This window comes from Rhea pennata, chromosome 4 (assembly GCF_028389875.1).
Source record: "Rhea pennata isolate bPtePen1 chromosome 4, bPtePen1.pri, whole genome shotgun sequence".
In the NCBI taxonomy this organism is placed as follows: Eukaryota; Metazoa; Chordata; class Aves; order Rheiformes; family Rheidae; genus Rhea; species Rhea pennata.
The window spans coordinates 70784061-70810026 of record NC_084666.1 but is presented as its reverse complement, the minus strand read 5'-3'; the positions used below and the strand labels follow the sequence as shown (position 1 = coordinate 70810026).

Here is a 25966-nt window from a genome sequence, read left to right as displayed (position 1 = left end):
GAATTTTCCCATCTCCCAGGTCTTGAAGACGGCAGTCTCTACTCTGAATTTGATGTAGCTTATTGACCTACTGTTCACATGAGATGCTTTTGTATAAGAACCACTGGGCCTAGAGTATCCAAAGCAATAAAAAGCAAGATGAACCAGGCCAGAAGAGTTTTCTCCCTAACTAGGAGTGTGGAGATGTTTTAATGGACAAGGAACTTCAAATACAAAAGCAGGCACATCACCCAAAAAGAAAAATAGGTGCTTCTTAAAGATAGCTATGCAGGTTTTTCCTTGAGTTTTAGGACAACATAATTTACCTTAACTGCCTATTATTGTCCTGAGGGAATGAAGGGAAGTTCTTAGTGAGGAAAGGAGGGCATTTTCTCACCATATCACTTTGACACATACAGTCACTTCAAACTCATTATGCCAAAGGCATATAACAAGCATTAATACTATGATTTACAATAATAAAAACATTATTACAGTATGTCTAATTATGAACAGTTATAGGACCAATTAAAACTGTCAAAATAGAAGAAAGCAACAGCTGATTCTGCCTGGAGGACTGGGATGTAGTGAGACTCATAATTCATAATTTGAGGACAGAAGATCATTTTCAGTTTCAACTAAATCTGGATTCCTAAGGAATCTAGGCATATTCCTTTCTGGCAGGAATTGCTTAAGCAAACATTACCAAAACAGTATTTTTAATACCCAGGGCAGACACTTTTTATATCTGAATACAACAATTTCTGTTTAGTTCAGCAATAGCATCCAGCAGTTCTGACATTTGCAGTTCAAATTTCAGTGTTCATCACACTGCAGGAAATAAGACAAAATAGCCTCCGGTTTACCTGAAGAGAATGGTTACACAGCCCTTAAGGACTCTAATTAAAATGCAGCTCGTTACCACAGCGCTGCATCACACTGCTGCCATAGTAACCACCGGGTCTCATGGATTCTCAGGGCCATTTGAGGCCATGTTTGCAAGAGGAATGAGAACTAAACCTCTCACCTATGGTACATCTTAAATGACCTGAAAACTATAAATGATTTGCTGATGTTAACTTAGAAAATAATCAGCTATTACAATCTGAGACAAGAAGCCTGTCTCAGAGGTCAATTTATATATACATTTTATATATAACATACTGCTCCCCACAGCTTATTCAAGTGTATGACTTCTTTGCAGCACCTGAGCAACAAAATGGTTTGATTCCTTAATATAGAAACAATAAAGCAGTCCAGACCTGTGCACCAGCGAAGACAGAGAAATATATAATTATATCTGCTATTTCCAAAGTTTCTTGACATAGCAGGCACCTGGCTAGTCTCATTAGACTCACTGTTGCCTTTGGAGGCCCAAAGTTTCTGCTAGCATGCTGGGAAATCATACTACAGCAGTGGGCTTTTTGTTTTTCTTCCCCATTCCTTTTGCTAAAGGAGAAAGACACTTACATATATTATATACAACATTAGTAATTATAAAACTGGAATCTTACATTATTCCCTGTCCCGCTATCAATTTGCTATGGAAGTAATCAATAGACTTGCTGCTGAGACATCAAAACAAATTTCAACATTAAAGAGATGTACAGTTCAAGATTTTTTTTTTTTGACACGTGTGGTCTATGAAGGAGAAGGAGAGCAATCAATAATGCGCTCTTGCATATTATCACAGAAGAACTCGGCAGAAAAGCGTAGGAATCTAAGCTTCATTAAGCAATTTAATTATTGATGAAACTTTTCATGAATGGTTTGAAATGACCAAGAGGATTTATTGTTTTAAAAAGAGCTTGACAACAACACTTCTGAAATGAATGTATTTCCTTAGAAATACAAGGCTGCTAAAATAACCTGGAGGATGACAAGCACACGAAACTGAAACATCAGTTTGCATTGCACAGTGAAACCAGTATGCTCATGCGATTATGAATCATAGTACTATCACATTAGCTCTCACCATACTCAGTTGGAATGGGTGCATACCTGGAAAGATCTGGACATGTTAATACCAGAAAGACTGCAGGAAGTCATATAGGAACTCAGTATGAGAACAGGTTGGAGACTTCAGCCTCAGGAAACTTGTGTGTTGTTGTACATGCCAGTGACATGTAGTGAAACTAGGGGCAAAATATGCTATTTGTTTGTGCCTAAGTGTCCCTATCTGTAAAATGAAAAAAAAAAAATGGTATTTACCTGTTCTAAGATCCATGCCCCAGAATACTGGAAGCTCTCAGGCAGCTTCAGAATCCTACCTATGACTAGAAAATGGTAAATTAAAAAAAACACTATGTCATTCAAGTTAGAGGCAACATTCGATCCAAAATGAATAGCAGATAATAGAACAGCAGATAATAAAACATGAGAAAAGCAAAAATTCCTTCTTATGTTTAAGTCCTTTCACTGTATGGGAAAACATCCAGGAAGCACAACAACTAAAATTACTGTCTTTAAAAACAGGCAGTAGACTTACTTTTTCTGAAAAAAGACTGTATATCAGACATTCATTGCAAGTAATCCATCACTTTTCTGGTATCCCCATATCCCAGTATTTTAACCACTTTGAAATAATAATTCTTCAAAGAACCTCACAATTTCCTGATAATCTGTTGCATCCATCATTAACAACTTCATTTTTTCTTAGGTTCTCTTTAAAACTGAAAGTTTATTAGCTCTACAAACACATCTGATTTATCAACAGTTTACTCGAGCTGAGGGACTAGTGCTGATATTCTAATCCTTCATGCTGCTTTTGGTGTAAACTGGGCTTGTGTTTGTTTTGTTGCTCTGTTTCCTTACAGGAAGCAACATAGCCTGAATTATTTAACCTGTGCTCTTGGAAAGGAAATAAGGTATTATAAATTATCACTAATTTATAAGTTCATTTTTAATGGGTTATTTTTTATTCGCTTCAGTTGAACACCATTATTTACAGACACAAGTTAATAAAACACATCACAAAACAATAAATTTCAACAGTTAATATTTATAGGTGCATAGTTCATGCTCAATTACTTATATATTTATATATATATAAAATACATATGCATATATAAAGCTCTCACGATAAATCATTTCTGCACAGAAAGAATGATCAAGGAAACAAAAATCTTGTATCATAAACAATACCAAATTACTGACAACCTATCAACAAAACATATACAGAGTTAGAAATAAGCAGTAGACACTTAGGTGTTTTTATTTAATATTTTCTTAACTTTTAAACTTGAAGCCACAATATCCACAGCACAACAATGACCCTGCCAACCAGCTTTCATTTCAGCAGGAGGGAAATGCTGAAAACAAGGCAGATGCAGTCACAGATACTCCAATCATTGCTGATGGAAGACTTCAAAATACACTGTAAAAACTGTAAAAAAATTTTACGACTGGGCACATTGGAACTCAGCACTTGTACAGGATGGGACGTCTCTGTTAGTGGATTTCAGGAGATATAAAGGAGGAAAGCATTCTCATGCCTCAGGTTCATAATCTTGATACTCTTCCTAATAAGGAGAGAAAAAAATCAGTGCTAATAATACTGTAGATAAATGCATCCTATTTTTGTTCTTATTCTATTCATAGTGGATTCAATACCAAAATACTGCTGATTTTCATGCGATCAGAAACTTGCCATTTATTGTTTTCTCACATTTTCCAGAAAATGCATCTTTGAAGCTATGGTATTTACAGAAGAATTAGGCTTCTACAGTGGTTGGCGGGCCATTCAGTTCGTGTCGGTTACCAAAATGACTCTCAGCAATGAATTCGTGGATAATTCCCCGGCAAGAATAAGGGTCCAGGGAAGGGGGCGGGTGGAAATCAGCTTGCTGTATGAGTAACACACACAAGCAGTCCTTTAGCTTCCCCCCCACCAAATCTTGTTCAGTTTGGCGGAAGCAAGCTGTTACACATAATCCTGGATCCAGTAAAATCCTTAGCCATGTGCTTCAACTCTAAGGATCATGAATATCTGAATATATATAACGAGGACATTAGGTCTGTTTACAATGAATTACATGAACATGCTCTTAAAGAATCAGGACCAAAAACTCTTACAAGGGTCCACAGTGAAACTCCATACCTGGTTTACTACCAACTGGTTTATTTAGTCACCAGAGGCAGGTAAACATTATTTCCATGTCAATTGCTAACAAATGAATTTCAGGTATATTATTTGTTTCACTACAGAACTGGATCCAACTCATTCAGTGGCACACAGACCTCTTCTGGTCCCACTGAGATTGTCAGGAACTCAGTGGCACCACCCACAGCAATTCATTTGCAAAAGGAGTACCACCTTTGAGCTGAACAGTATTCCAAGGTGCTCCACATACAAGTCAATAAATCATTTAAATGTGTATTTAACTGTATGCACACGAGCAGCCCCATTAATTTCAGTGATATTCAACGTATTAATAGTCAAGCATACATTCAAGTCTTTTACTGGGTTATGGCTTAGTCTTTTATGCCTCTTATTTTCAGCCTAATTATCTGTACTTCTGTAAACCTGCCACTTCAATTACTCATGCATTGCAGTTCGAGACACTATAGTAATATTTTATACAGTAGGATCAGTATTGGTTCATGAAAAACAACCAAATAATTTATTCCCATAATTACATTACCCCAAGGGCATAATCATGAATTACCACACTTTACAAAACATGAAATATGTTAAATGGCCAGCTATTAAAAGAATCTGCACAGATCTGGCTTTTCCCTATATTCCCCATCGAATGAAAAAAGGTACTTCCTGGGGGTTTTTCAGAAATTGAGGCACAAGTGTTTCCAAAATGCACACAATATTCTCCTGCTAAATATCCTCATTACAAAGAAAGTATCACAACAGATTTTCCATTTCCCAGCGCTATGCTCCTGGGAGACCCTGGTCAAAGAGATCACATTTCTGCTATTTCCTTGATGCTTACAACATCCGTCCTGTCTGTGCCCCACTGTGCTCTGAAGCACAGGGCACAGAATCGCCTTCCTGTCTCCCACCAGTGACCTCTTCCACGTATTAGCATCACTCAGGCATGCAGTTGCTCTCAGGCACCTGTGTTTATTCACAGAAAATACCACAACAGATTTACCTCTGGAGGCATTTCATAAGCCTCATTCTCAGGATCCATAGGAACACCTGTGTTATTCACCATGCCTTCCTGCAGAATACCATCTTCATTCTGTATTTAAAGGAGGGAGAGAGAAGTGACAGACTTTTTTTTTTTTTTTTTTTTTTAATAGAATTGTTTTCCCTCAAGCAGCTACTCACTGCAAAGGAATTTTTAGTTCCCTCTGATGAAGGGATAAAAGCTCCAGGAAATCCCACAATAACAGGACCCAACCTGATTCCTCTCCTCCAGTGTCTTGGATGCTCTAGCTCTTAAGCATTTGACTGCTTAAGTGCCATCAAGATTTCCATATAATTCAGTCAGTGGGGCTACTGCAGTTGTAGAACATTGCCAGGGGCTGTAAAGGGCTAGAGCGTGTCACTTCCAGAGAGTTATCAGGTTTCCATAGGAGTATCCCTGGGAATGACTCCAATTCTGTTTCCATAGAGCTATCCTATTTCTCTCCTGGCATGAACAGGCCAAGAAATCAATCTAAACAAAGTGTGATACTACCACCAACTTGCTGAATATCTTTGACAAACATTTTAATCCCATAGCAAATGCTCTGGTCAAGTCATAAAATAAAAAACTTCTTTTTTTTTTTTTTAAAAAAAAAAAAAAAAAAAAAAACTCTGTAAGATGTTGATCTGGAAAATACAGTTCCAAATAAACTGCTCAGAAAGGTTGCTCTGCTAGTTTCTTTTTAACTAGACAGGGAAATACAGTTGTATGAATGCAGAAGCGTTTGTAAGAGCAGATCAAAAGAACTGGGCAGTATCAGGATACAGAAATGCAATACCAGTTCTATTATGTATTTTGTTATGCCATAGTTGTCATCACTTATTTTAGAGCTTTACCCTTTTCACAGAGTACGTTTCAAACAAAGTAGCCAGAAGAGGAAGAACTACTAGAATTGAGACTACTGCATGCTGCCTTTTTCTTTAATTGGAGAATACAACTATATTAGAAAAAAAAATTTTTTTCCCCAATAGGTTATACTTTTCAATATTTTCTTATCGCAAATCACATCTTACTATTTGCAGCATTAATATATGATCCATGACACATCACTGCTTACCTTCTTACACTCCTCTCTGGAAATCTGCTTTTGACCACTATAGAAGTACTTTTATTTTATATGGCAATTTTCGTAAGAGCTACTAGAATTAACGTGATTGCAATGGTACAAGGAATAATTCACTTAGTAAGTTTATGGAGATGTCATTCTCAAAAACTAGAGATACTATTTACCATCTAAAACTTAAACACGCTTAAATTATGAAGGAAAGAACATGCCAAATGGACCAATTCTTGTAGCTGTCGTTACTAAGAAATTCAGAGAAGTATAAGCTTTGCCTGAGCAGAGACTCTTGAAATTAGTCCTAAATTGTAAGCAAATTAATGTGAAGAGAGTGTGATTAGCTCAGTGCAACTATTGTGGCTATGCTGATTTACACCAACTGACAGTTGAGAGATACATACTAAAAAAACAATTACAAGGACTCAGGAAGAACTTCATCTAAACCTGCATGCTAGATGTGTAGTAAGAAACAAAAAATTAAATAAGCCACAAATAAGCCAGACTGAGGTAATTCTTTAAAACCTGGGATTTATAGGATAGTCATGTTAAAGTAATTTTAGGGTATTAAATAAAATGGGAAAAGGAGCAGTTAAATTTGAAACTCACCTCTGCTAGTTTAATGTAAAGTAGAAATTAATACACAAAACAAGTGACATCAAACCCTCCCTACGTTCAAATTTTATTTACCATCCCCCTTCAATGATTCCTGATGACTGTCTTAACTTTACGATAGATTAAGTACATGAGCTTGGCATCAGCTTCTGAACAAGTAATGTTTCCACTGTGTGAACTAGAGGCAAGAATTTACCTCTCCTTTGACAAACAGCTATCCGGAATGAACACCAGGGGAAATGAAATGGAAAGATGGGCACATTAATCTTCAGTGTCATGAGAGGTGATTTAACACAGAAAACTGTATCCCAGTGCTCCTGAACAAGGGTGGAGGCTGAGTGGAAATACATGGAAAATCTCCAGATAATACAACTTTCCAGAACGCTCAGGAATACTGTGCAGCCAATTGGAGTGTATTAACTATCTTTACACATTTCTGTAAGCTCTTTGAAATAACAGGATGTGCTTAAAATGCTACAAGCTACTTCTGAGATATATTGAGATTCATGCAACTAAAAATGAAGTTTCAGTCTTAAACTGAACACTTGTTTAAAACACACTGACCAAAAATTCTTCACTGTAACTGCGTTCAGTCCCTCCAGCTGTTCTTTTTAATTCCTCCTCTTTATTCTTTGAGTTTTCCTCCTTTTATTATCTTCTTCATATAGTCATTTTTACATCATGGACACAATATGTATTCAGCAATACCAAGAACCTATGATGTCAGCATTACAAACGCGAGAAAAGAGAGATAGGCCTTGCTTATCTCAGTTTCGGGTGCTCAATTTCAAATACTTTTTATCCCTCACATTGTCCTACTTCAGACACGATTCTGAATGATTAATTCTCTTTCACTTCCTCTACCCTTCTCTTACCCTTATAAAAAAAGAATAGCTTCCAGCACTGCATTTCATCTTCATTCAGATACTCCTTTCTTTCCTTCTGCTGTTTCATCTTTTTCATTGTTTCTTTCTAGTCTCATTCTTCTGCTGTTCAACCTTTGCCAGGTATCGACTCTGTCCTAACCAGGTTACCCTTTGTTACATCCTGTCCTTACTTGCTCCTCCGCTCCATCTCTCCATGCACAGATTGTGTCTTCATCTGCCAGATACGAATCCCCTTTTTCCTTGGTTCTGTAATTTCTTCTTTTTGGCACTTGTGTACTCTAATCCTGTGATGTGCAGAATTTATTTCCATAATGTGAATTCTCTCTTGCTGTTACTTCAAACTAGTACTGTAATCCAAAGTGACAGAGTATCAGTCAGTAGCTCTCCTAGCACTTTTCCCCCCCCCATCAAGACTAAAACCTCAATCAGCTGTGGCTGTCTCTTTGGAGAGAAGGATACAGTCTTTTGGTCAAGATCTACTAATGCCCTCTACACACGTGCCTGCTATAAATTAATGTTCTGTGCTGCTAAATGGCATAGATAACTCGGAGAATTCCCAAAAGCCAAGGGACAGTCATGAACAAAGCTGCTAATATCTTTATTTAGCCCGGTGTTTAGCCTTAACTTTCCAAGCATGAAACTATCAGAAAAGCTGGTCCCCATAACACTCCTACCCTGGCTTACCAAAATAGTCAAGCTCTTAAGATTATTTCATATGCAATATGATTTATTCTACCTTATGAACAAATTTTTAGAAATGTTTGTGTGTACCTGTTTTTGAAAAAGGAGAATCAATCTCTATCAAATTTGACTAAAATAGCTAAATAGAGTGCCTGATGCTCTGATGTGAATTTTAAAATCATCACGTGCACCTCATCTAACACCTCTGTTCTAAGGACCTGTGTCCTGCCTAGGACTTGTTATTTTATTCCAAGTCAATATTTCATTTCTGCTTCCTCCATCATTAAAAAAAAAAAAAAAAAAAAAAGATTTGGCTAGCAATCATTATGTCAAGTAAAACTGTGCCCAAAATCCAGCTTGAGGTTGCACATGGAAGAAAGCATGCAGCTTAATGTTATCTGTAATGGGAGAACAGAAGGCAAATGAAACTGCCAGGACTATTAGTAAAGATGAAACAAATGATTTACCAGCAGAATTTCAAAGAGAAGCTTCAAAGCGCGTCCACTGTTTGTTTGCTAGGAAGCTCCATCACAGACCTGAACTGTCCATCAGGATTATGGAGACACGATGCCTTGAAAAGGCTGAAATTATCATCCTAAATTCCCTTAGCAAGTTCCAACCACAAGTTTAGGATGGAGATTCCTTTACATCTTCAAATAAAAGAATCAACCGCATAATGAAAGACAGTGATCACAACACTAGTTCTTTTGTGAAGCAAATCATAAGCCGTATCAAACCACCAAGGGAACTCTTTGCCTGGGAATGGCTTATCACCCTTATTCAGTGGCAAACAGTAACCCAACATTACCTCCCATTTTGATATCATTGAAGTTCAGATGATAATGACATTACTCGAAGTCACATTTGTTACATTTAAACATGTAGCACATATGACCACATCATATTTAACGGTAGTTTTCCGCCTCAGATATACTGTCCCTCCAAAGTTAGGGCATCACAAAAGTAAACAATCATCTCCAATAATACAGAGCTAGCAAAGGTATGCCTTATATCATCATTTACTTCATTTAAAACAAAGAAATGCGATTTTGCTTTCCCATGATCAATAATTCCATATTCCAATTCAGTTAGGGAAGAAAAATACCACCTAATAGAGCAACTCTTGTTGTATTATGAAAGACAAATCTTTTCTGGAACAAAATTCTCTTGAAGCTGCCACCTCTATTTTTAAATGATACGGAAGGGCAAATCCAGAGGGAAAGCTTTATATTAGAAAATCTGAAAAGTCATATATAAAGCTGGGAGATGAAACAGGATTTTGCCTGGAGAGTATTAGTTCTTTTACAGTGAGAACATGCTCCTCCCCACCCCCTCAAATATATTTCCAAATCATGTAATAAACTGTTACAGGGTCAGAATGATGAAAACTTCCCCTTGCCCTCTGATTCTTCTGAAAACAAACAACTCCAAGCAACGCCTGTCCACACCTTCAGAGAAACAGGCTCACTTAGGGTGGTACTTGTACTTCTGCAGCTCAGTAATTATCAGAGTTGCATAGTCCCAGGCCGATGCTCCATCAGGCTGCCTACCCAGCCCTCCCATACGTTTCCTGGGAACTAGCTGCTACTGTGCAAGCCTGCTCTTCCAGCAAAACATACTGCGTTCTCACTTCGAAAAGCAACTTCTGCCAGTTTACAAATGAATGGGAGATAGTATTCTTAAGCTATCAGTATGAAACGGTGTATTTGCACAACTTTAGACACTATTTTCAACCAGCAAACAGTTACAGAATAACCATACTGCAAGAGCAATGAAAATAAAATAGGGTTTTATTTTACACCTTATTTCTTGTAACAGCTCCAAAACTTCCTCCTCCAATTCCTCCTCCTTTAGTGTGGGGTTTAATCTTACTAGGCAGTATGTGTGACAGTGTTAAGTGTTCCACATTTGCAGTAAAGCATTAATCAGTTAATAAAAAAGTCCATCTGAAGGTTTGACCCTCTTTAAATTACATGAATACTTGCCTAAATTGCAGGCTATACCTTTCACAAGGAAAAAGTAAACTAACGATTTTCTCCTACTTTGTTATTTTTTATGTGATAAAACACATCCTGCCTCTTTTGTTCACCCTCTTCCCAAGTTCAGAACGCTCATGGTAGAAGGGAAGAGATTGTTGAAGATCCACCACAGATGGAAAACAGACCAAGTGATCTGCTCACCATGTAGCCAGCTGGTCATCTTAAGGAGAGGGTATTCAGTCTTTGCAGTGAATTGGCTTTGAATGACAAGCTATTTTCATCAAAAATAAATCACTGCATCTCAAGTGAGACCAAAGCAACTGAAAAGTTGTAATTATAATTTAGTAGCTGATCTAAGCATTGTAATTTTCTCTCTCTCTGGCTAGTATCACATTTTTTCTTCATGAATGCAATCATGTATATTCTCATGATTGCTGATGACTAATTCCTGCTGGGGTAGCTTCACATTCTGAGGTAAAACCAGAGTACTGAAATACCTGACCTTAAGAATTTTATGCTGGCAAGAGGGGATCACCTTGAAAATCACAATCAGAGACTCACAGAATGGCTGAGGTTGGAAGGCAGCTCTGCAGACCATCTTGTGCAACCCCCCTACCCACACAGAGCAGGGTCGGCTGGACAGGTTGCCCAGGGTTGCGTCCAGTCAGGTTTTTAGTATCTCCCAGGATGGAGACTCCAAAAGCTCTCTAGGCAATCTGTTCCTGCGCTTGACTACTCCCAGTGAAGAAAACTTAGTGTTAAACAAAATTCCCTATATTTCAGTTTGTGTCCATTGCCTCTTGTCCTTTCAGTGGTTGCCACTGAGAGGAGTTTGACTGTTTTCCTTACCTTTCCCCAGTCAGGTATTTATACATATTGGTAAGATTCTCCTCCCCCTCACATACATGCTTTTGTATCAGTATAGCTAACACTTGATGATTTTTTTTTATTATTATTCTTGATAAATCTGAAATTTCCAGTTCAAATATTTTGGGAATAATGTTTCTCTTGCAGAAACATCTACTGTCCGTAGTTATTAATTACATACATAAAAACAACATGGAGGCTGCCTCAAACATCTAACAGTGTTAGATGAGAAGCTATAGCTTGTTTCAACAAAGCAGATGATTTAAAGCCGAGTGTTGGTCACACCACAGTCTAATTGTTATCAAGTGTTGTAGTCACTGAGCAGTTGTGAACCATGAGAAAAGGCACTACGGAGAAAGCAGTAAACAAGAAGAGAAGCAACCAGTTTACAAGATAATTTAAACTATTTAATTTGCAAGGACCTCTCAAGTCCCTTTTGTAAAGATCTTTGATATCCCTAACAAAATATTCCATGCAGAATGTTGTTAACCTAGCCCAGTTAGTTGGGCACGCATACAGGCTGATGCCTGGTGGGCCTGAAGTAGAAATAAGAACATAAAAAAATCACATCCAGGAGCATGATTACCATGTACTGGTGGACTGATGACTGAATATCTCCCCAGTTTAAGCCCATTCCGTTTTGGTATTACATATTCTGTAAAAACTTCCTAAAAAAAATAGTCCTAAAAAGGCACCACTTAAAAGAAATATACTGAGATTCTGGAAAGATGACCTTTTGTGCATCTCCAGTGAACCCATTTTGCCCATTGTCCAAATTCATTGCCTGCAACATGCTGAACTACAGTTTGCTGTGGCAGTAGGATTAAAATTTCCTTTTCTGAAGAAAATTTGTATTCTCTTTCTTCTTCTCCAGGTCTCAGAATACTCTAGGGACTGGGCACTTGAACTAAACTAATTTTTTCCATTGGTAACTTATCATTTACAAGTCTTTGACCACAAAGCCCAACATTCCTGTTTGGGGCAAAATTCCTCAAACAAAACAGCAAATGTCAAACAATGTGCAAAACAAAGATGTGCCAAAGCTGCCTTGATTCATTTGCTTTAGTCCTGATGTATTCAATACGAGGAGCTGACTGGTTATAGCTTCAGGTTGCCAGGTCGGTTTAGAATGCTAAAGGTCCTGCTCACTCAGTACAGCTAGTCAGTGCCTCCCCACCAGCACACAGCTGGAAGCCTCTGCTGGGAATGCAAATACATAGCAGCAGCAGGCTACTGATTTTATCCTCATGATACAGTGAGATATAGGCAAGAACCTTATCTGTGTACTAGCTAGAAAGTAGTAATTATCCCTAAGCTAAACATAAGTGAAGAAAATCATGAGAAAGCATCACACTTGCATACAGCCTCAGTGTGGAGAAAACCAGCATTTCCTGTGCACAGCACATAAGAAAGTGGGACTACTACTCCTCTTCTCTTTAAACAAAATATAAGTGAAGCAGAAGAGACATTTAATTAAAACAAATGCCACATCAATACCAGTGAAAGGCTTGCACAGTGTCTGCAAGTGCTGCAGGCTGCATTTTGAGTCAGTTTTATGCCCTTCATTTGGCAACGACAAAAAGAGTAGGGAGGATAAAGACTGAGGCCAGTTCAGAAAGGGAGTGAGTGTGGAGACTGCCTAAGTGTCTGTAGCAACAGGCATATCCTGGTTTTCAGAAGCGGGTGCATTAAGCACTTGCTGTTTACAAGGGTTTACAAACTGCTGTAAATTCCTAGAAAAAAAACAAGATTTTAATGTAGAATGCATATATTACTTCTATTTCCATCCTTTAACATTCCCCTTGTAGTAGTACTGCTTAGAGGTGATGAAACTGAACTCCATTCAGAGTAAAATGGAATGTTTGAGCAATCAGTCCTCAAAATCAGATATGTTTTGCATTAACTAGGCTGGTAAAATTACCTAGTTAGACTTGCCAGTACAATTATCCAGTTAGAGCTGCTGATATTTTGTTATTTACTGATAAATGCTTACAGTTTATAGCAAGAACTTCCCTCTCTCCCAGGTCAGGCAGTCAGATGAGTTCTGAAGTGACAGACATGCATTATTTGCAAATGACCTAAAATAACAGCTTGCCTAGGGGTTGAGTCAATGTACAGTCCGCAATCTTTGTGAACAGATCCAGCCCACAGAGCTGTCTCAGCTTCATCACTTTCAGTTTCCAAATCTATGGTGACACTGAAAACGCCATAGCTGGTGGAAGAAAAAGCTACAGTTCACCATTTAGAAAGACTGAAGTAATTTTTAATTGCAAAGGAGCAAGAATGATACCTGCTAACTAACAGTCAAATCAGGGGGCATTGTTCAGAGCTGCAGCAAAGTCCCAAACCTTTTCAGCTGCCAGGGGAAAAGGCTGCAATAGATTTGTAAATAGGATCCAGGTCATTCTTAGCTTGTAAAAGCTGCACAGAGTTTGGAGGCTGTCAGTCAGCGAGGACAGTCCTCCTTGCTTTCCATCCCACTGTATATATAAACTGTTTCCTTATTGGAAACACCATATGCTATCATAAAGAAGATTCAGCCAGAGGTTCCTGAACTGTTTTGAACTCTGTAGGACAGACTATTTCCTATCACTGCAGGAGACTCTTCCGGCTCACACAAAGGAGGGTGTTAGGGGACAGTTATACCTGAGAATTTATGAAAGATAGATGAGGAACGGGTATTTTAGAAGAGGGCCAACCTGTGCTTATCTTTACTAGAAAAGGAAAGAAGCATGGAGCTAAGCGCAATTGCTAGGAAAAGACCCAGGTAACTCGTTAGTTTCTGTTTGAAACTAACAAGAGAAAACAGGGAAATGGGTCCAAGCCAAAGTCAAAAACAAATCATGTCAAAACACACCATTTCTCCTGTGTCAGTGTGACTCTCCTTGTGGATGTCTTATCTTTATTTTGCTAAAGGTTTTGACAAGTCTCGCTTGACATTCTGCTGCACAAGCTGAAGCAGCACAGTCCAGTAAGAATTTTAATAGTAACAATAGTTACTAGTTACGGATGAAAGACCATGTAAATAGTGGTCATATTCAGACAGTTCTTTCTCAAACTGGAAGTCTATCAACTGCAGTTTCACAGAGATCTTGAGTCCAATATGACTCAATATTTTCATTAAAATTTTTTGAAGAAGGACCAAAGAGCGCACTTACTGTATTTCAGACTTTAATATTATGGAAGGTAAATAAATATCCTGAATTTATTTTTGTTGTTCTTACTGCCACTCACAGTTGCTCTGACAAACCTGAGTGACTGAAATAAGATGCAGCTCAATAGGAAAAAATGTTAAGATATTGCACTTAGGCATTGACCAAATAGAAAAAGAGGAGCAACTGGTGCACAGAAAAGAATTACCAAATCAGCAAAGAATAACATGAGTCAGTCATGTCACGTTACTGCAAAAAAAAAAAAAAAAAGGATGGGGCAATTCTCTCATGTGTCTTTAAAAACCCCACACACGTGAGGCGAGCTATTTGGTCTAATCCAGCCCAGGGATGCCTCCTCTTGAAAACAGAATTCAGTCTACACAATGTTTTTGTTGAGAGAGCCCAAAGCAGAATAACAGGAATGATCAGGTGCCTAGAACATTTGAGGAAAGATGAAAACAAGTATTTATAAGAGGCAAGTATGAGTGAATGGGTTATATAAACCTAAAAAACCCACCTGAATTAGAATTCTTCAAGAACAGGTTGACCCTATGTCTGTCAGGAGTTGTAGGGGACTAGTTAAACCCAGCTCTCCTCTCCTTCCAGGAGGGAGATTCTGATCCCTATGCATCTATCATCGAGAACAGCCTCCAAGTATGGTATCTAAGTTTTATCTTCTTCAAATAAAAATAGGATATAATAGTATATCTTGATTGGTCATATGAACTAAACCAATAGAAAGAGTTCGCTTTGTAGAGAGCATAGCAATGAACAGCGTTCAGAGTTGGCTCCATTAGGATTTATTTTACAGTCAGTAAAAGTGACTTTAAATAGCTTGGTCCCAAACAGTGCTGTAGTTATTTTACCATACTTTACTAACTGCTGCTTGAGTATCATAATCATATTCCAACATTACATAAGTTTTTAGTGAAGATAAATTGCAGAAGAGGGTACTGTGTAGGCTGCATGAGAACATATTCTGTTACTAAAAGAAGAAATTAAAGGGAAAAAAAGTTCCCTCTATAAAATTATTCCCCTCAGGTAAATTGTTTGTTCAATACTTTACCATTTAAACGAGCAATTTCTAAAGCATAATTAGTTCTTCTATTCTTAGAAAAAGTCCCACATACAGAGTTACAGAACCAGTCACCCTCTAGCATCATCAACAGCATTAGCTTCCCACTCTGTTACGCAGTCCCAGAGACAGCACACATCTTTTCAGTTCTGTAATACATCTTGTGTAGTGTACTCACAAAATGATGAAGTAGCTTCACTCATTTATAATCTGTCCATGGAAAAATGCCAAACAAACATAAATACACATGTATACATACACACACACACATATGTACATATAAGCCTGTATGTGTACGCACGAAGTCTGATAAAATCTGCCTTGGTTTTAATAGAATCAACTCTTTACTGAGCAGTAAAATATTATAACTACTCAGTTATAACATTTTCTCAGCAAAATATTGTAACTCAGTCAAATTCTGATATCTTTAAGCACATACAGTACCTTACTCTAGGCTAAGCCTTTCTGAAGTGGAAAAGTGTTTTATGAAATGAAAAACTGTCAAATACATCTGGTTTATCACAAACCTGTGAGTGAAACTTCTCCTTCTGGGTTAGATTAATCTTGGCTAGCTTTAGAAGTACACACTACCTGTGTAAAAACTAGTCATGCCATAATCTCTACAGTCAGGTGAGAGAAATACACTCTACCAGGGCACAAATCACCTGAGAGATGAATTGCAGATCAAGTGCCATGGGCTAGAGCTCCACTGACAGTATGGGGAGCCCAGGTAGCTCAGCCTCCACAGGTTGACTGCTGAACCTCAGATGCCTGCTGAGCATCTGGTTGCCTAAGCTCCTGGGAAGGGGAAGGTCTCCTAAGCCTGACACCCTGGAAGGAACACCTCTAATTTAGTGGGGGACCTGTGCTGAAATAAGACATCTCTGTGCCTCTTTGGAGAGGAGAGCTCTGCAGGGACAGTTTTCTCCCCTTTGCTTTTCCTCTAGTGTAGGAGTGAATAAGCTAAGACAATAAGCATCAACTCTTTTACTTTCTCTCTTCAGCTCTTGGAGCGGTGGGCAATAACCAAGAGGAGAGCAAGCAGCAGCACTGATGCTCTAATTCATTGACAAGATGTGCTGTAAGTGAAGTAGTTGCCTTTCACTTACCAATGAGCATCTTCCTCTGAGGTGCTCCCTCAATTCCAACATGTTACAGAACTTTACCTAGCTGGGAAGTTTAAAATGCTTCTTTTAAGAAACCAGCCCTTGCTCTGGAAAATATTTGCAATGTTTATTTGAGCTCTAAAGGTTTCAGGAATATTTCATGCAACTGTAATCAAACACTAGCAGCAGATCAAACACTATGAATGACTAGTCAGCCTGCATTTTAAAATTTGTATTCTTGGAGTATTCCTCCTCTTCTAGAAGCAAGAATTCAACTATTCAGTACTTACATCTGTATTGGGAAAAATTATTTTTCAGCCTACTAGTATGAAACATATCATATGGTTGCCCTAAACTCCACAAAAGATTATTCTGCTCCTGTAGAAGGGCAGGAGTATACGGAAAGAATTATTTAATTTATCTAGTAAGCTGCAGAAGACAAGGAGACTCTTAAAGGGTTTGTAGCCAAATACACAGTACTTCAGCATCTCTGGTTTCTTCGTCTTCCCCCACTTTGGTACTGTTACCTTATGCTTTTCCTTCCAGCTTGGATGAAAGGAAACAGACTGAAGTCTCCTGTCCTCTACACCACGCAGGAGTGGAGTTCAAAACAATATAGCCTTTCCCAGGCCAGAGTCTGCTCCAATGTACGTCTATATAAGCCTTCACGTCACTAAGCCATTTTAGTATTCATGCCTGTACCATTGAGAACGCAATCTGTCTTTATGATCTTGTTTCTCTGGCTGTTCTCAAAGTGATACATATTATTGTAAAGATTTTTTACAATTTCTCCATATATAGAAAAATAACAGAGTGCAAGTTTGGAAGAGCCTGGAGGAGTAACCCTAGTCCAAACTCCACCCTAAGCAGGTTCATCTTTATCAAATCATTCTCAACAGATCTTTGTTGAAAGCCATCCCAAACCCAGCCAGCAACAAAGATTCTACAGCATCCCCCTGCAATATATTCCTGCGCTTAAATACTGTTAGAGTTTCTCTCTGATGTCTAACACAAATCTCCCTCATTGCAATTTAGCACCAGTATGCCTAGTCCTACTCTCAATGGACTCAACTCCCTTTCTCTTCGCAGCAACTGTTTAGGTACTGAACAACTGTTACTCTGGCTCATTTCACTCTTTTCTTCTCTGGACTAAAATGCCTCATTCTGTTCACCTTTTCCTATAAGTTACAGCCTAGACCTCCAACTATCTCCTACTCCTCTCCACCTTTTCCTGATCTTCCTTGATCGTGATTACAAGATTCAGTACTTCTGCTAATGCATTTTTGGTGCAAAGTAGAACAGAAGGATTCTTTCACACACCTGATACGTTACTGTTTATAAACAGGATTCATTTTTTTTCCACTTCACTGTGACAATATAGTGATTCATTTTGCTTTCAAGCCATTGCAATTCATAGCTTCTCCTTTGCAGAGCAAGGATCAGTCTAGTTCATGCTTTCACATCCTGAATTTTGGACAGCTAACTACACTGTCTAAGCCTAAGGAAAAGGTACAATACTTTAATTGGTCTCTATTTCTGACCATTTCTCCAGTTTGATAATTTATAATTTTGCATTACCACCTTGTCCAACAAGGTTCAGAGAGCCACATAATTAACCTTATAAATGGTCTAATATCAGACTGCAACAGAAAGGCTGCATAATCCTTCTGTTCTGGAAGCTAATGATACAATACAGTTCTCTAACCTGTTGAGCATTCACTACCTCGTATTTCAGGTGCTTATGAAAACTATACACAAGATATCAATATCACTAAAGGTCTGAAACAGAGTCAAATAGGTCAAATACATTGCTTTGGAAGCTGTCAGAGGAAAAGGAGGCCAAGTACCAATCTAAAATAGAAAAACCACCTCAACAGTAAGGTTTGATGATCTATTCGTCCATAGACAGAGCTTCAAAAGGTGAATTGTTATTGCACCATTTTTACCAGAGAGAATCTTCTATTCATAAACTCCATCAACACATTTGAAATTAAATTTTTAAAGGATCAAATACAAGTTTATTATTAGAATGACATTTTCCATTTCTGCTCCTTTCTTATTAACCACAGTAGTTCCCCAAAATTTAAACAACAGGCAGAAGTCTATTTTCCGCACCCAAGAATGAACTGGAGTCACAGTGTTGTGATATAGCTCCACTTCAAGTATTTGTTGGTCTCCCTCCTACAAAGGGTATAAAGGAAAGGTAAATATCCTCTTCTGCATCTGCTTTTGTGGCTCAAAAGAGGGGACTCTGACCATTCACTCTCCCAGTAACATTTAAGTATATGCAAGAAAGTGATCCACGTTAGCCATAGAGGTAGTGTGCAGGAAGGCTGAGACAAAACATTCATTCTGTTCACTACATCCAGAACTATAGACAAAACCACATTTAAGTCAGGAGGGTTTTAGTGCAATACTACTAGCATAGCAATTGCGTTCATTACACTCTCTATACAGGATATAAATATAAAATCAAAAAATCACTTTTCTTCAAATTCATGGCATAATACTTGCATAAACATGTTTTAATGAGGTTCAGCTGAAGTTGAGGAAGAATAATTGCATGTATGTCATGAATATGAGAATGATTATAAAAATTCATTCAGTGGAGATAAGTGTCCTCAGTTAAAATGCCAAATAGGAATAGAGAGAGCATGCAGTTCACATATAGCAAACTATTTATGGTCACTACACCTCTTTCCCCTACAAGTCATATTTACAGTTGATGCAATCAGCGATAGGCTGTCCAGTGCTATATACCATCTTCAGCATTTAGGCTCTCACTTACTGTCAAAGCCTGTTTGTATTTTACAAGTTTAGAGATTTTTTCAGTCCTGAGGAAGACGCAAAGAGATCAGCAAGACCATTCTGTGCTTCAGAAAATGATGCATTTTTGACAAGAGTCCCTCCAGCTTGAAAATATCACAAAAAAACTATCTGCTACCATCCACAAAGATGTTTTTCTACATGCGTTACTTGGTGATCATTCAGATAGACAAGAGCTAAGATAGATAAGAGCTAGATCTTGAAAACTACTCACGCAGAATTGAACACAAATAACTCCATTGCATCATTACCACAGCCCAAGTGTTTGCACATGCTCAAGCAACATCGAGCTAATCAATTTACTGTGCAAATGCCATTTTGGTAATGAGCCAAGCTACAGAGTATTTATGTGGAATATAAGGCTAAAAGTAAATGTAGTTAACCATGTATAAACAAACTAAATAGTACTCAATAGTAAGTTAAGTCATCTTTAGTTGTGATTTCTGAATCATTCATCTCCATTTTGTTCCAGTTATCCAGTGATAAATACTAGTGCATTCCCATCACAAGAGTGCTTCAATAGCTGCTGTTAAAGTATGGTAGCTTTTGCAGAGATTTAACATAAGGCCAGTTAATGATTATTTTCTAATAAGTAATATTCAACAAGCAGATTCAACGAGAAAGCACACAACTGAAAATAATGGTGGTTCCAGTTATGTATTTGCATCATCTTTGTAAAAGAGCAGGCAACAACCACAGTTTATTTTTTATTCTTTCATTTAGTTGCCCATCTGCCAAGAATTATCTAAGAAAAGGCAGTATCATTGGAAACAACATTTTCAATCCCTTAAGTAATTGCAATAGCCCAAGCATATATATAGCGCTGGAACAAGTTGCCTAGAGAGACTGTCAGATCTCCTTCTCTGGATCCACCCGGATGTGATCCTGTCTAACATGCTCTAGGTGACCCTGCTTGAGCAGTGAGGTTGGACTAGATGATCTCCAGAGGTCCCTTCCAACCTTACCCATTCTGTGATACGTAGTGTGGATACTCAGTGGTGCACGTTTGGTTCAACAGGAGGTACTTCTGCCAAGATGTGCATTAAATCATCCAGCAGCCTCAAAACCTAATCACAGAATAGCTACTACCACAAATGTTCAGAAGAATTTTTCCAAAGGGATTCCCAAAGAAATTCAACAGATTCTTTGTGAGAACAAAAATGACAAAAGTGAACAGAAGTAGTCTGATAACAGAAACTTAAACTAAAACTTAAAACCTATTCACCAAACAATTGAAAGCATGCGCTTAAATAGTTAGTTCCATGGAAAGCAAAGCTTTTAAGCTTTTATAGGCTTAATACTCACAGTAGTGAATCAAGAACTAACTTCAGAAACAATGTTTCAGGAGCCAAAAAATATCACTTAGGATAAGGTACAAGTTCTTTGAGATCTAATGCAAACTATTTTTGATCCAATGAGATAGACAAGCTCAGCATTTATCTATCTGTAATTATACAAATTAAATTACAGATGAGAGCTGTTCTACTGCACCCTCTATGCAAGAGAAACAGTAGGGTTCACATAAAGGAACAACATTCAAGCAAAGAGGGTTCCTATGTCATGTTCCAAGACCCACACAGAAACAAAGATTTATGCAGTCGAAGAAAAATTTCAGAATACAGATACAAGACAATGTTCTTGCAATCTAATGATTCACTTCATAAACAGAACCCCTACAGCACTGAAGTTACTTTATATACAGGGCTGCTGATTATCTTGTGCAAAAGAAAAACACTCCAGGGTTTTGTATTGTGTGGGTGATGCTCCCATTTCCCAATTGAATAGCAGCTGTAGATAAAGTATTCTAAGTTAGCTTGTATCACTACAATGACTCAGTGCTCACTGAGCAAGTGGGAAGATCTTAAGCATTTGATATTGCTTCTCATACTCCTGCTGTCACAAATGCAAATATTACAGACTTTAAACTCATTTTTATCTTGCTATTTTTAAAATCATATAGGGGACTTGGATCATTTAACAGCCTGTTAAATATTTGGCAGTTAGGAAAAGAGTGTTTTAAAAATATTACTTCCCATGATTGCTTAACTGGTTTCAAATCTGATATCAGTTCCTTCATGTCAATACCATTTATCATCATTTGCCAATTTATCCAAAAGTGATGCTCAAATTAAAAAAAATACATTTTTCCTGAACCTGAATGAAAAAAAGAAGGCAGAATTAGCATAGGCAGAAGATAAAGCTACACCATCTGTATGCACAGAATGCATATATCTCCGGGGCTTTCATAAAACAAATTTTCATTACTGTGACCCCTTTCCTTGTTAAGTGCCTCGCTAGAGATATGCTCAACTCACTGAGTTAGTATCACTGCCCTCTTCAAAGGCACAGGATGCATGAGAGCACTTCAGCATGTTAATCCCATTGAAGTATGTGCGATTGTATTTCATCATAAACTTAATCACGTACCATTAGGATATTTGGCTCTTTAACCGACAGGCTGAAATTAAGACCCTAAGAGCACTCCGATGTAACAGTCCTGTTGGTCAGCGTCTCCTTTGTTAGCAACTTCAGGAGAGACAGCTCCCTCACCCTCCCACACTGACCCTTGTTAGCTGGTCTGTACCTTAATGCCTCATCTACACTATAAAACACCAGTTCAGGCTCTTCACTGATCACCCTGAGCACACTCAGCTGTGCTCAAAGCCTCAGAGTCCCTACTCTGAATAATTTAGGTTTCAGCCTTACAAACACAGGAAAGGAATTCATGGATCTCAGAGCAGGCCTAATACTTTAACAGTGACTTTGTAACTTCACAGGAAATACCTTTTGTCATAATCCCCTACCCTATATTGAGCATCTTCCAAGCATTTGTTATCAGCCAAAACATTACGTTTGAATTGCTAAACTGCATGAATGCCAAGACCATCACTACCAGTGTACACCTAAGTTCATTTACAGTCACTTAAAGAATTAGTAGTGTGTCCGAGCCTAAGTGTCCTAGAAAAAAGCATTGCCATAACTATCTTGTTCAACTGCACAAAAAAATAAGCAGCAAGAGGAGGACTAGGGAAAACGTGGGCCCGCCACTGAATGGGGCAGGGGCCCTGGTGACAAGGGATACAGAGAAGGCAGAATTACTGAATGCCTTCTTTGCTGCAGTCTCCACTGCTAAGGGCAGCCCCCAGGAATCCCGGAACCTGGACATGAGGGAGAAAGTCTGGAGAAGCGAAGACTTTCCTTTGGTTGAGGACGATAGGATTAGAGATCTGGGCAGGCTGGACATCCACAAATCCATGGACCTGGATGGGATGCACCCACGGGTACCGAGGCAGCTGGTGGATGTTGTTGCCAGGCTGCTCTCCAGCAGCTTTGAAAAGTCCTGCAGGACTGGAGAGGTGCCTGAGGACTGGAAGAAAGCCAACGTCCCTCCAGTCTTCAAGAAGGGCAAGAAGGAGGACCCAGGCAACTCTAGGCCGGTCAGCCTCACCTCCATCCCTGGAAAGGTGATGGAACAGCTCATTCTGGATGTCATCTCCAGACATGTGGAGGAAAAGAAGGTGATCAGGAGTAGCCAGCATGGATTCACTTAAGGGAGGAAATCCTGCTTAACCAACCTGATTGATAGCCTTCTGTGATGGAATGACTGGCTGGGTAGATGAGGGGAGAGCAGTGGACGTTGTCTACCTTGACTTCAGCAAGGCTTTGGACACCGTCTCCCATAACATCCTCCTAGGCAAGCTCAGGAAGTGTGGGTTAGACAAGCGGACAGTGAGGTGGATTGAGAACTGGCTGAACGGCAGAGCTCAGAGGGTCGTCATCGGTGGCCTGGAGTCTAGTTGGAGGCCTGTGGCTAGCGGCATCCCCCAGGGCTCAGTGCTGGGTCCCATCCTGCCAACTTCTTCATCAGTGACCTGGAGGAGGGGACAGAGTGCCTCCTCAGCGAGTTTGCTGATGATACCAAGCTGGGAGGAGTGGCTGAGACAGCTGAGGGCTGTGCTGCCATTCAGAGAGACCTGGACAGGCTGGAGAGCTGGGCGGAGAGGAACCTCCTGAGGTTTAACAAGGGCAAGTGCAGGGTCCTGCACCTAGGAAGAAATAACCCTAGGCACCAGTACAAGCTGGGGGCTGACCTGCTGGAGAGCAGCTCTGTGGAGAAGGACCTGGGAGTGCTGGTGGACGACAAGTTGACCATAAGCACTTGCTCACTGTGCCCTTGTGGCCAGGAAGGCCAATGGTCTCCTGGGGTGTGTTAGGAAGAGTGTTGCCAGCAGGCGGAGCGAGGTGATCCTGCCCTTCTACGCAGCCCTGGTGAGGCCTCATCTCGAGTACTGTGTCCAGTTCTGGGCTCCCCAGTCAGAGAGAGACATGGAGCTGCTGGAGAGAGTCCAGCGTAGGGCTGCGAGGATGACCAGAAGGCTGGAGCACCCGCCCTGTGAGGAACAGCTGTGAGAGCTGGGCCTCTTCAGCCTGGGGAAGAGAAGCCAGAGGGGGGATCTTACCCATGTGTGCAAGTACCCGAAGGGAGGGTGTCAAGGGGACGGGGACAAACTCTTTTCAGTTGTCCCGTGTGATAGGACAAGAGGCAATGGGCAGAAACCGAACCACAGGAAGTTCCGCCTAAATGTGAGGGGGGATTTTTTCCCTGTGAGAGTGACGGAGCCCTGGCACAGGTTGCCCAGAGAGGTCGTGGAGTCTCCTTCTCTGGAGATCTTCAAGGCCCGCCTGGATGCAACCCTGTCTAACATGCTCTAAGTGACTCTGCTGAGCAGGGAGGTTGGACTAGATGATCTCCAGAGGTCCCTTCCAGCCTTACTGATTTTATGATAAACAATGAATGCACCACACTACAAATTGATTTCTACTTGGGAGCAGAAATTTTCTCAAAAAATTCTCTAAAAGGTATTATGTATTCTTTGTGAATTAAAAGACCACCACCATAAGGAACCGCAGGTTGGAGGGAGGGCTGATTCCAATAACCCATTGCTACTTTCGTCCATATCACATCTACCACTATCTCATTACCACAACTGTGCATGAGACCACTGCCTTGGAGGAATTTTCTCCTTTCTGTTAAAGAGTAGGATGAGCCAAGAAAGCAAGCATCACCACCTTAAATAGGTTAAAAACAAGGTTTACGTAGACTCAAGTTTTTCTAGGAACCAGGATGAAGTCTCTCTCTTGTAGCAGGCAGACTATATTTGTTTTCAGGTTGCTGGCACCAGCAAGGAAGGAGGCCAGCCCAGACAGCCTGCAGCAACTGCAGCTACAGGATGCACATGGAGACGGCACAGGGAATAGGCGTCACAGGCTACAGAGGCAAGCGCTGCCGCTCCTAAGCCCTATCTCCCTGGTCAATCTGTGACACCATGCCAATCCCTCCATTACTCCTTTGCCTGCCCTGGCTATAAGCCTTCGCAATTCGGCCTAGTGCTGGTATCATCTGTAAAAGAGAAATATTAACTCTACTACCCCTACCACGCGTCTCTTTCATCTTAACTGATCTCTCTTCACATCAGATAGGTGAACCATATTATATGATTCACAGCTCCTTCCTCATATACATTTTAATTTCAATTAACTCTTAGCTATTTCCGCAACTCCCCCCCCCCATTTGGCAAACCACTTCCTTTTATTAACTTTAACCACAAGTAATTTGGCCTAACACTATACATTAAAACTAGTTTCACACAGGGCAAAGTACACTGTTAGCATAAACAAATGAACTGCAACTTATGAAAATTTTTATCAATCCAGTTAGCCCAATTTGTTCTCTGCTAAGACTTCAAAATTGTCAGTCATGCTGAGCACCCAACAGCCTTTATCACGCAGACTAATAGCAAACTCTCCTTTCTAACTTTTTACCACCAGTGTATCATTTGAGATAGCTAATCAGAGCTCAGACACAGCAGCACAAAAAATTAGAAAGATATGTAAATGATACATCAGGGCTGCACAGCTCCTTGACATATCACTTCCTTAGAAAATATGTATTTCCTAAGTATTCAGGACCACATGCTTAACAGGTGTGGTTGTGAATACCACAGCAGTTCCACTAATGGATCCCATGATTGATCACTGCTTATCTATCAAGATTATAATTTACCTCAAGTTATTACAACCCTAAATGTAAAGCTCACTAAGGTTACAAATCTCTTTACAGAGGTTTTTGTACAGTTCTAATTGAACACTTCAGTATAAGATTTAATTAACCGGTACATAATACTGATACAATTTCAGTAAAAGAGAGAAGGGGGGGAAGGGGGAGAACACCAAATTTCCAAAGACAGAGAAGCCAGTGAGAAACAAATCTCAGCATACACAAAATAAAGACCTGAGATGAAAATGGTCCTAATTAGGCATAAATACTTTTACTGCATTGTGTGAAAACAGATCATTCATTCAGAAAGTGCCTACCAGATCTCACTTGTTCTGTTAAAAAACAAGTTGCTCCATAGTAGCTGATAGTTTCAGCTGTATACAAATCTACATTTATAAGCTAGTTTTTATAGAGAACATCCTGTGGAAAAAGGACACAAATCTCAGGAACACCACTAACAAAACCAAGGTTCATACTAATAAATATATGCATAGAATTTCATGAGAAATAGTAATTTTCTTGTGTATTATATAGCTG

At 39.3% G+C, this 25966-nt stretch overlaps 1 protein-coding gene across 1 annotated transcript in view; it reads right to left on the bottom strand.

The window, feature by feature from the left end:
* Window positions 1-2904: 2904 nt before the first annotated feature.
* The window catches only part of SNCA (synuclein alpha), a 75252-nt gene continuing 52190 nt past the window's right edge, over window positions 2905-25966 (bottom strand). Inside the window, exons 5-6 of the mRNA XM_062575029.1 lie at window positions 5088-5177; window positions 2905-3500 (exon numbers count right to left, since the gene is read on the bottom strand). Of these exons, the coding sequence (XP_062431013.1) occupies window positions 3468-3500; window positions 5088-5177 (123 nt within the window). The 3' untranslated portion in view covers window positions 2905-3467. The remainder of the gene's footprint in view (window positions 3501-5087; window positions 5178-25966) is intronic.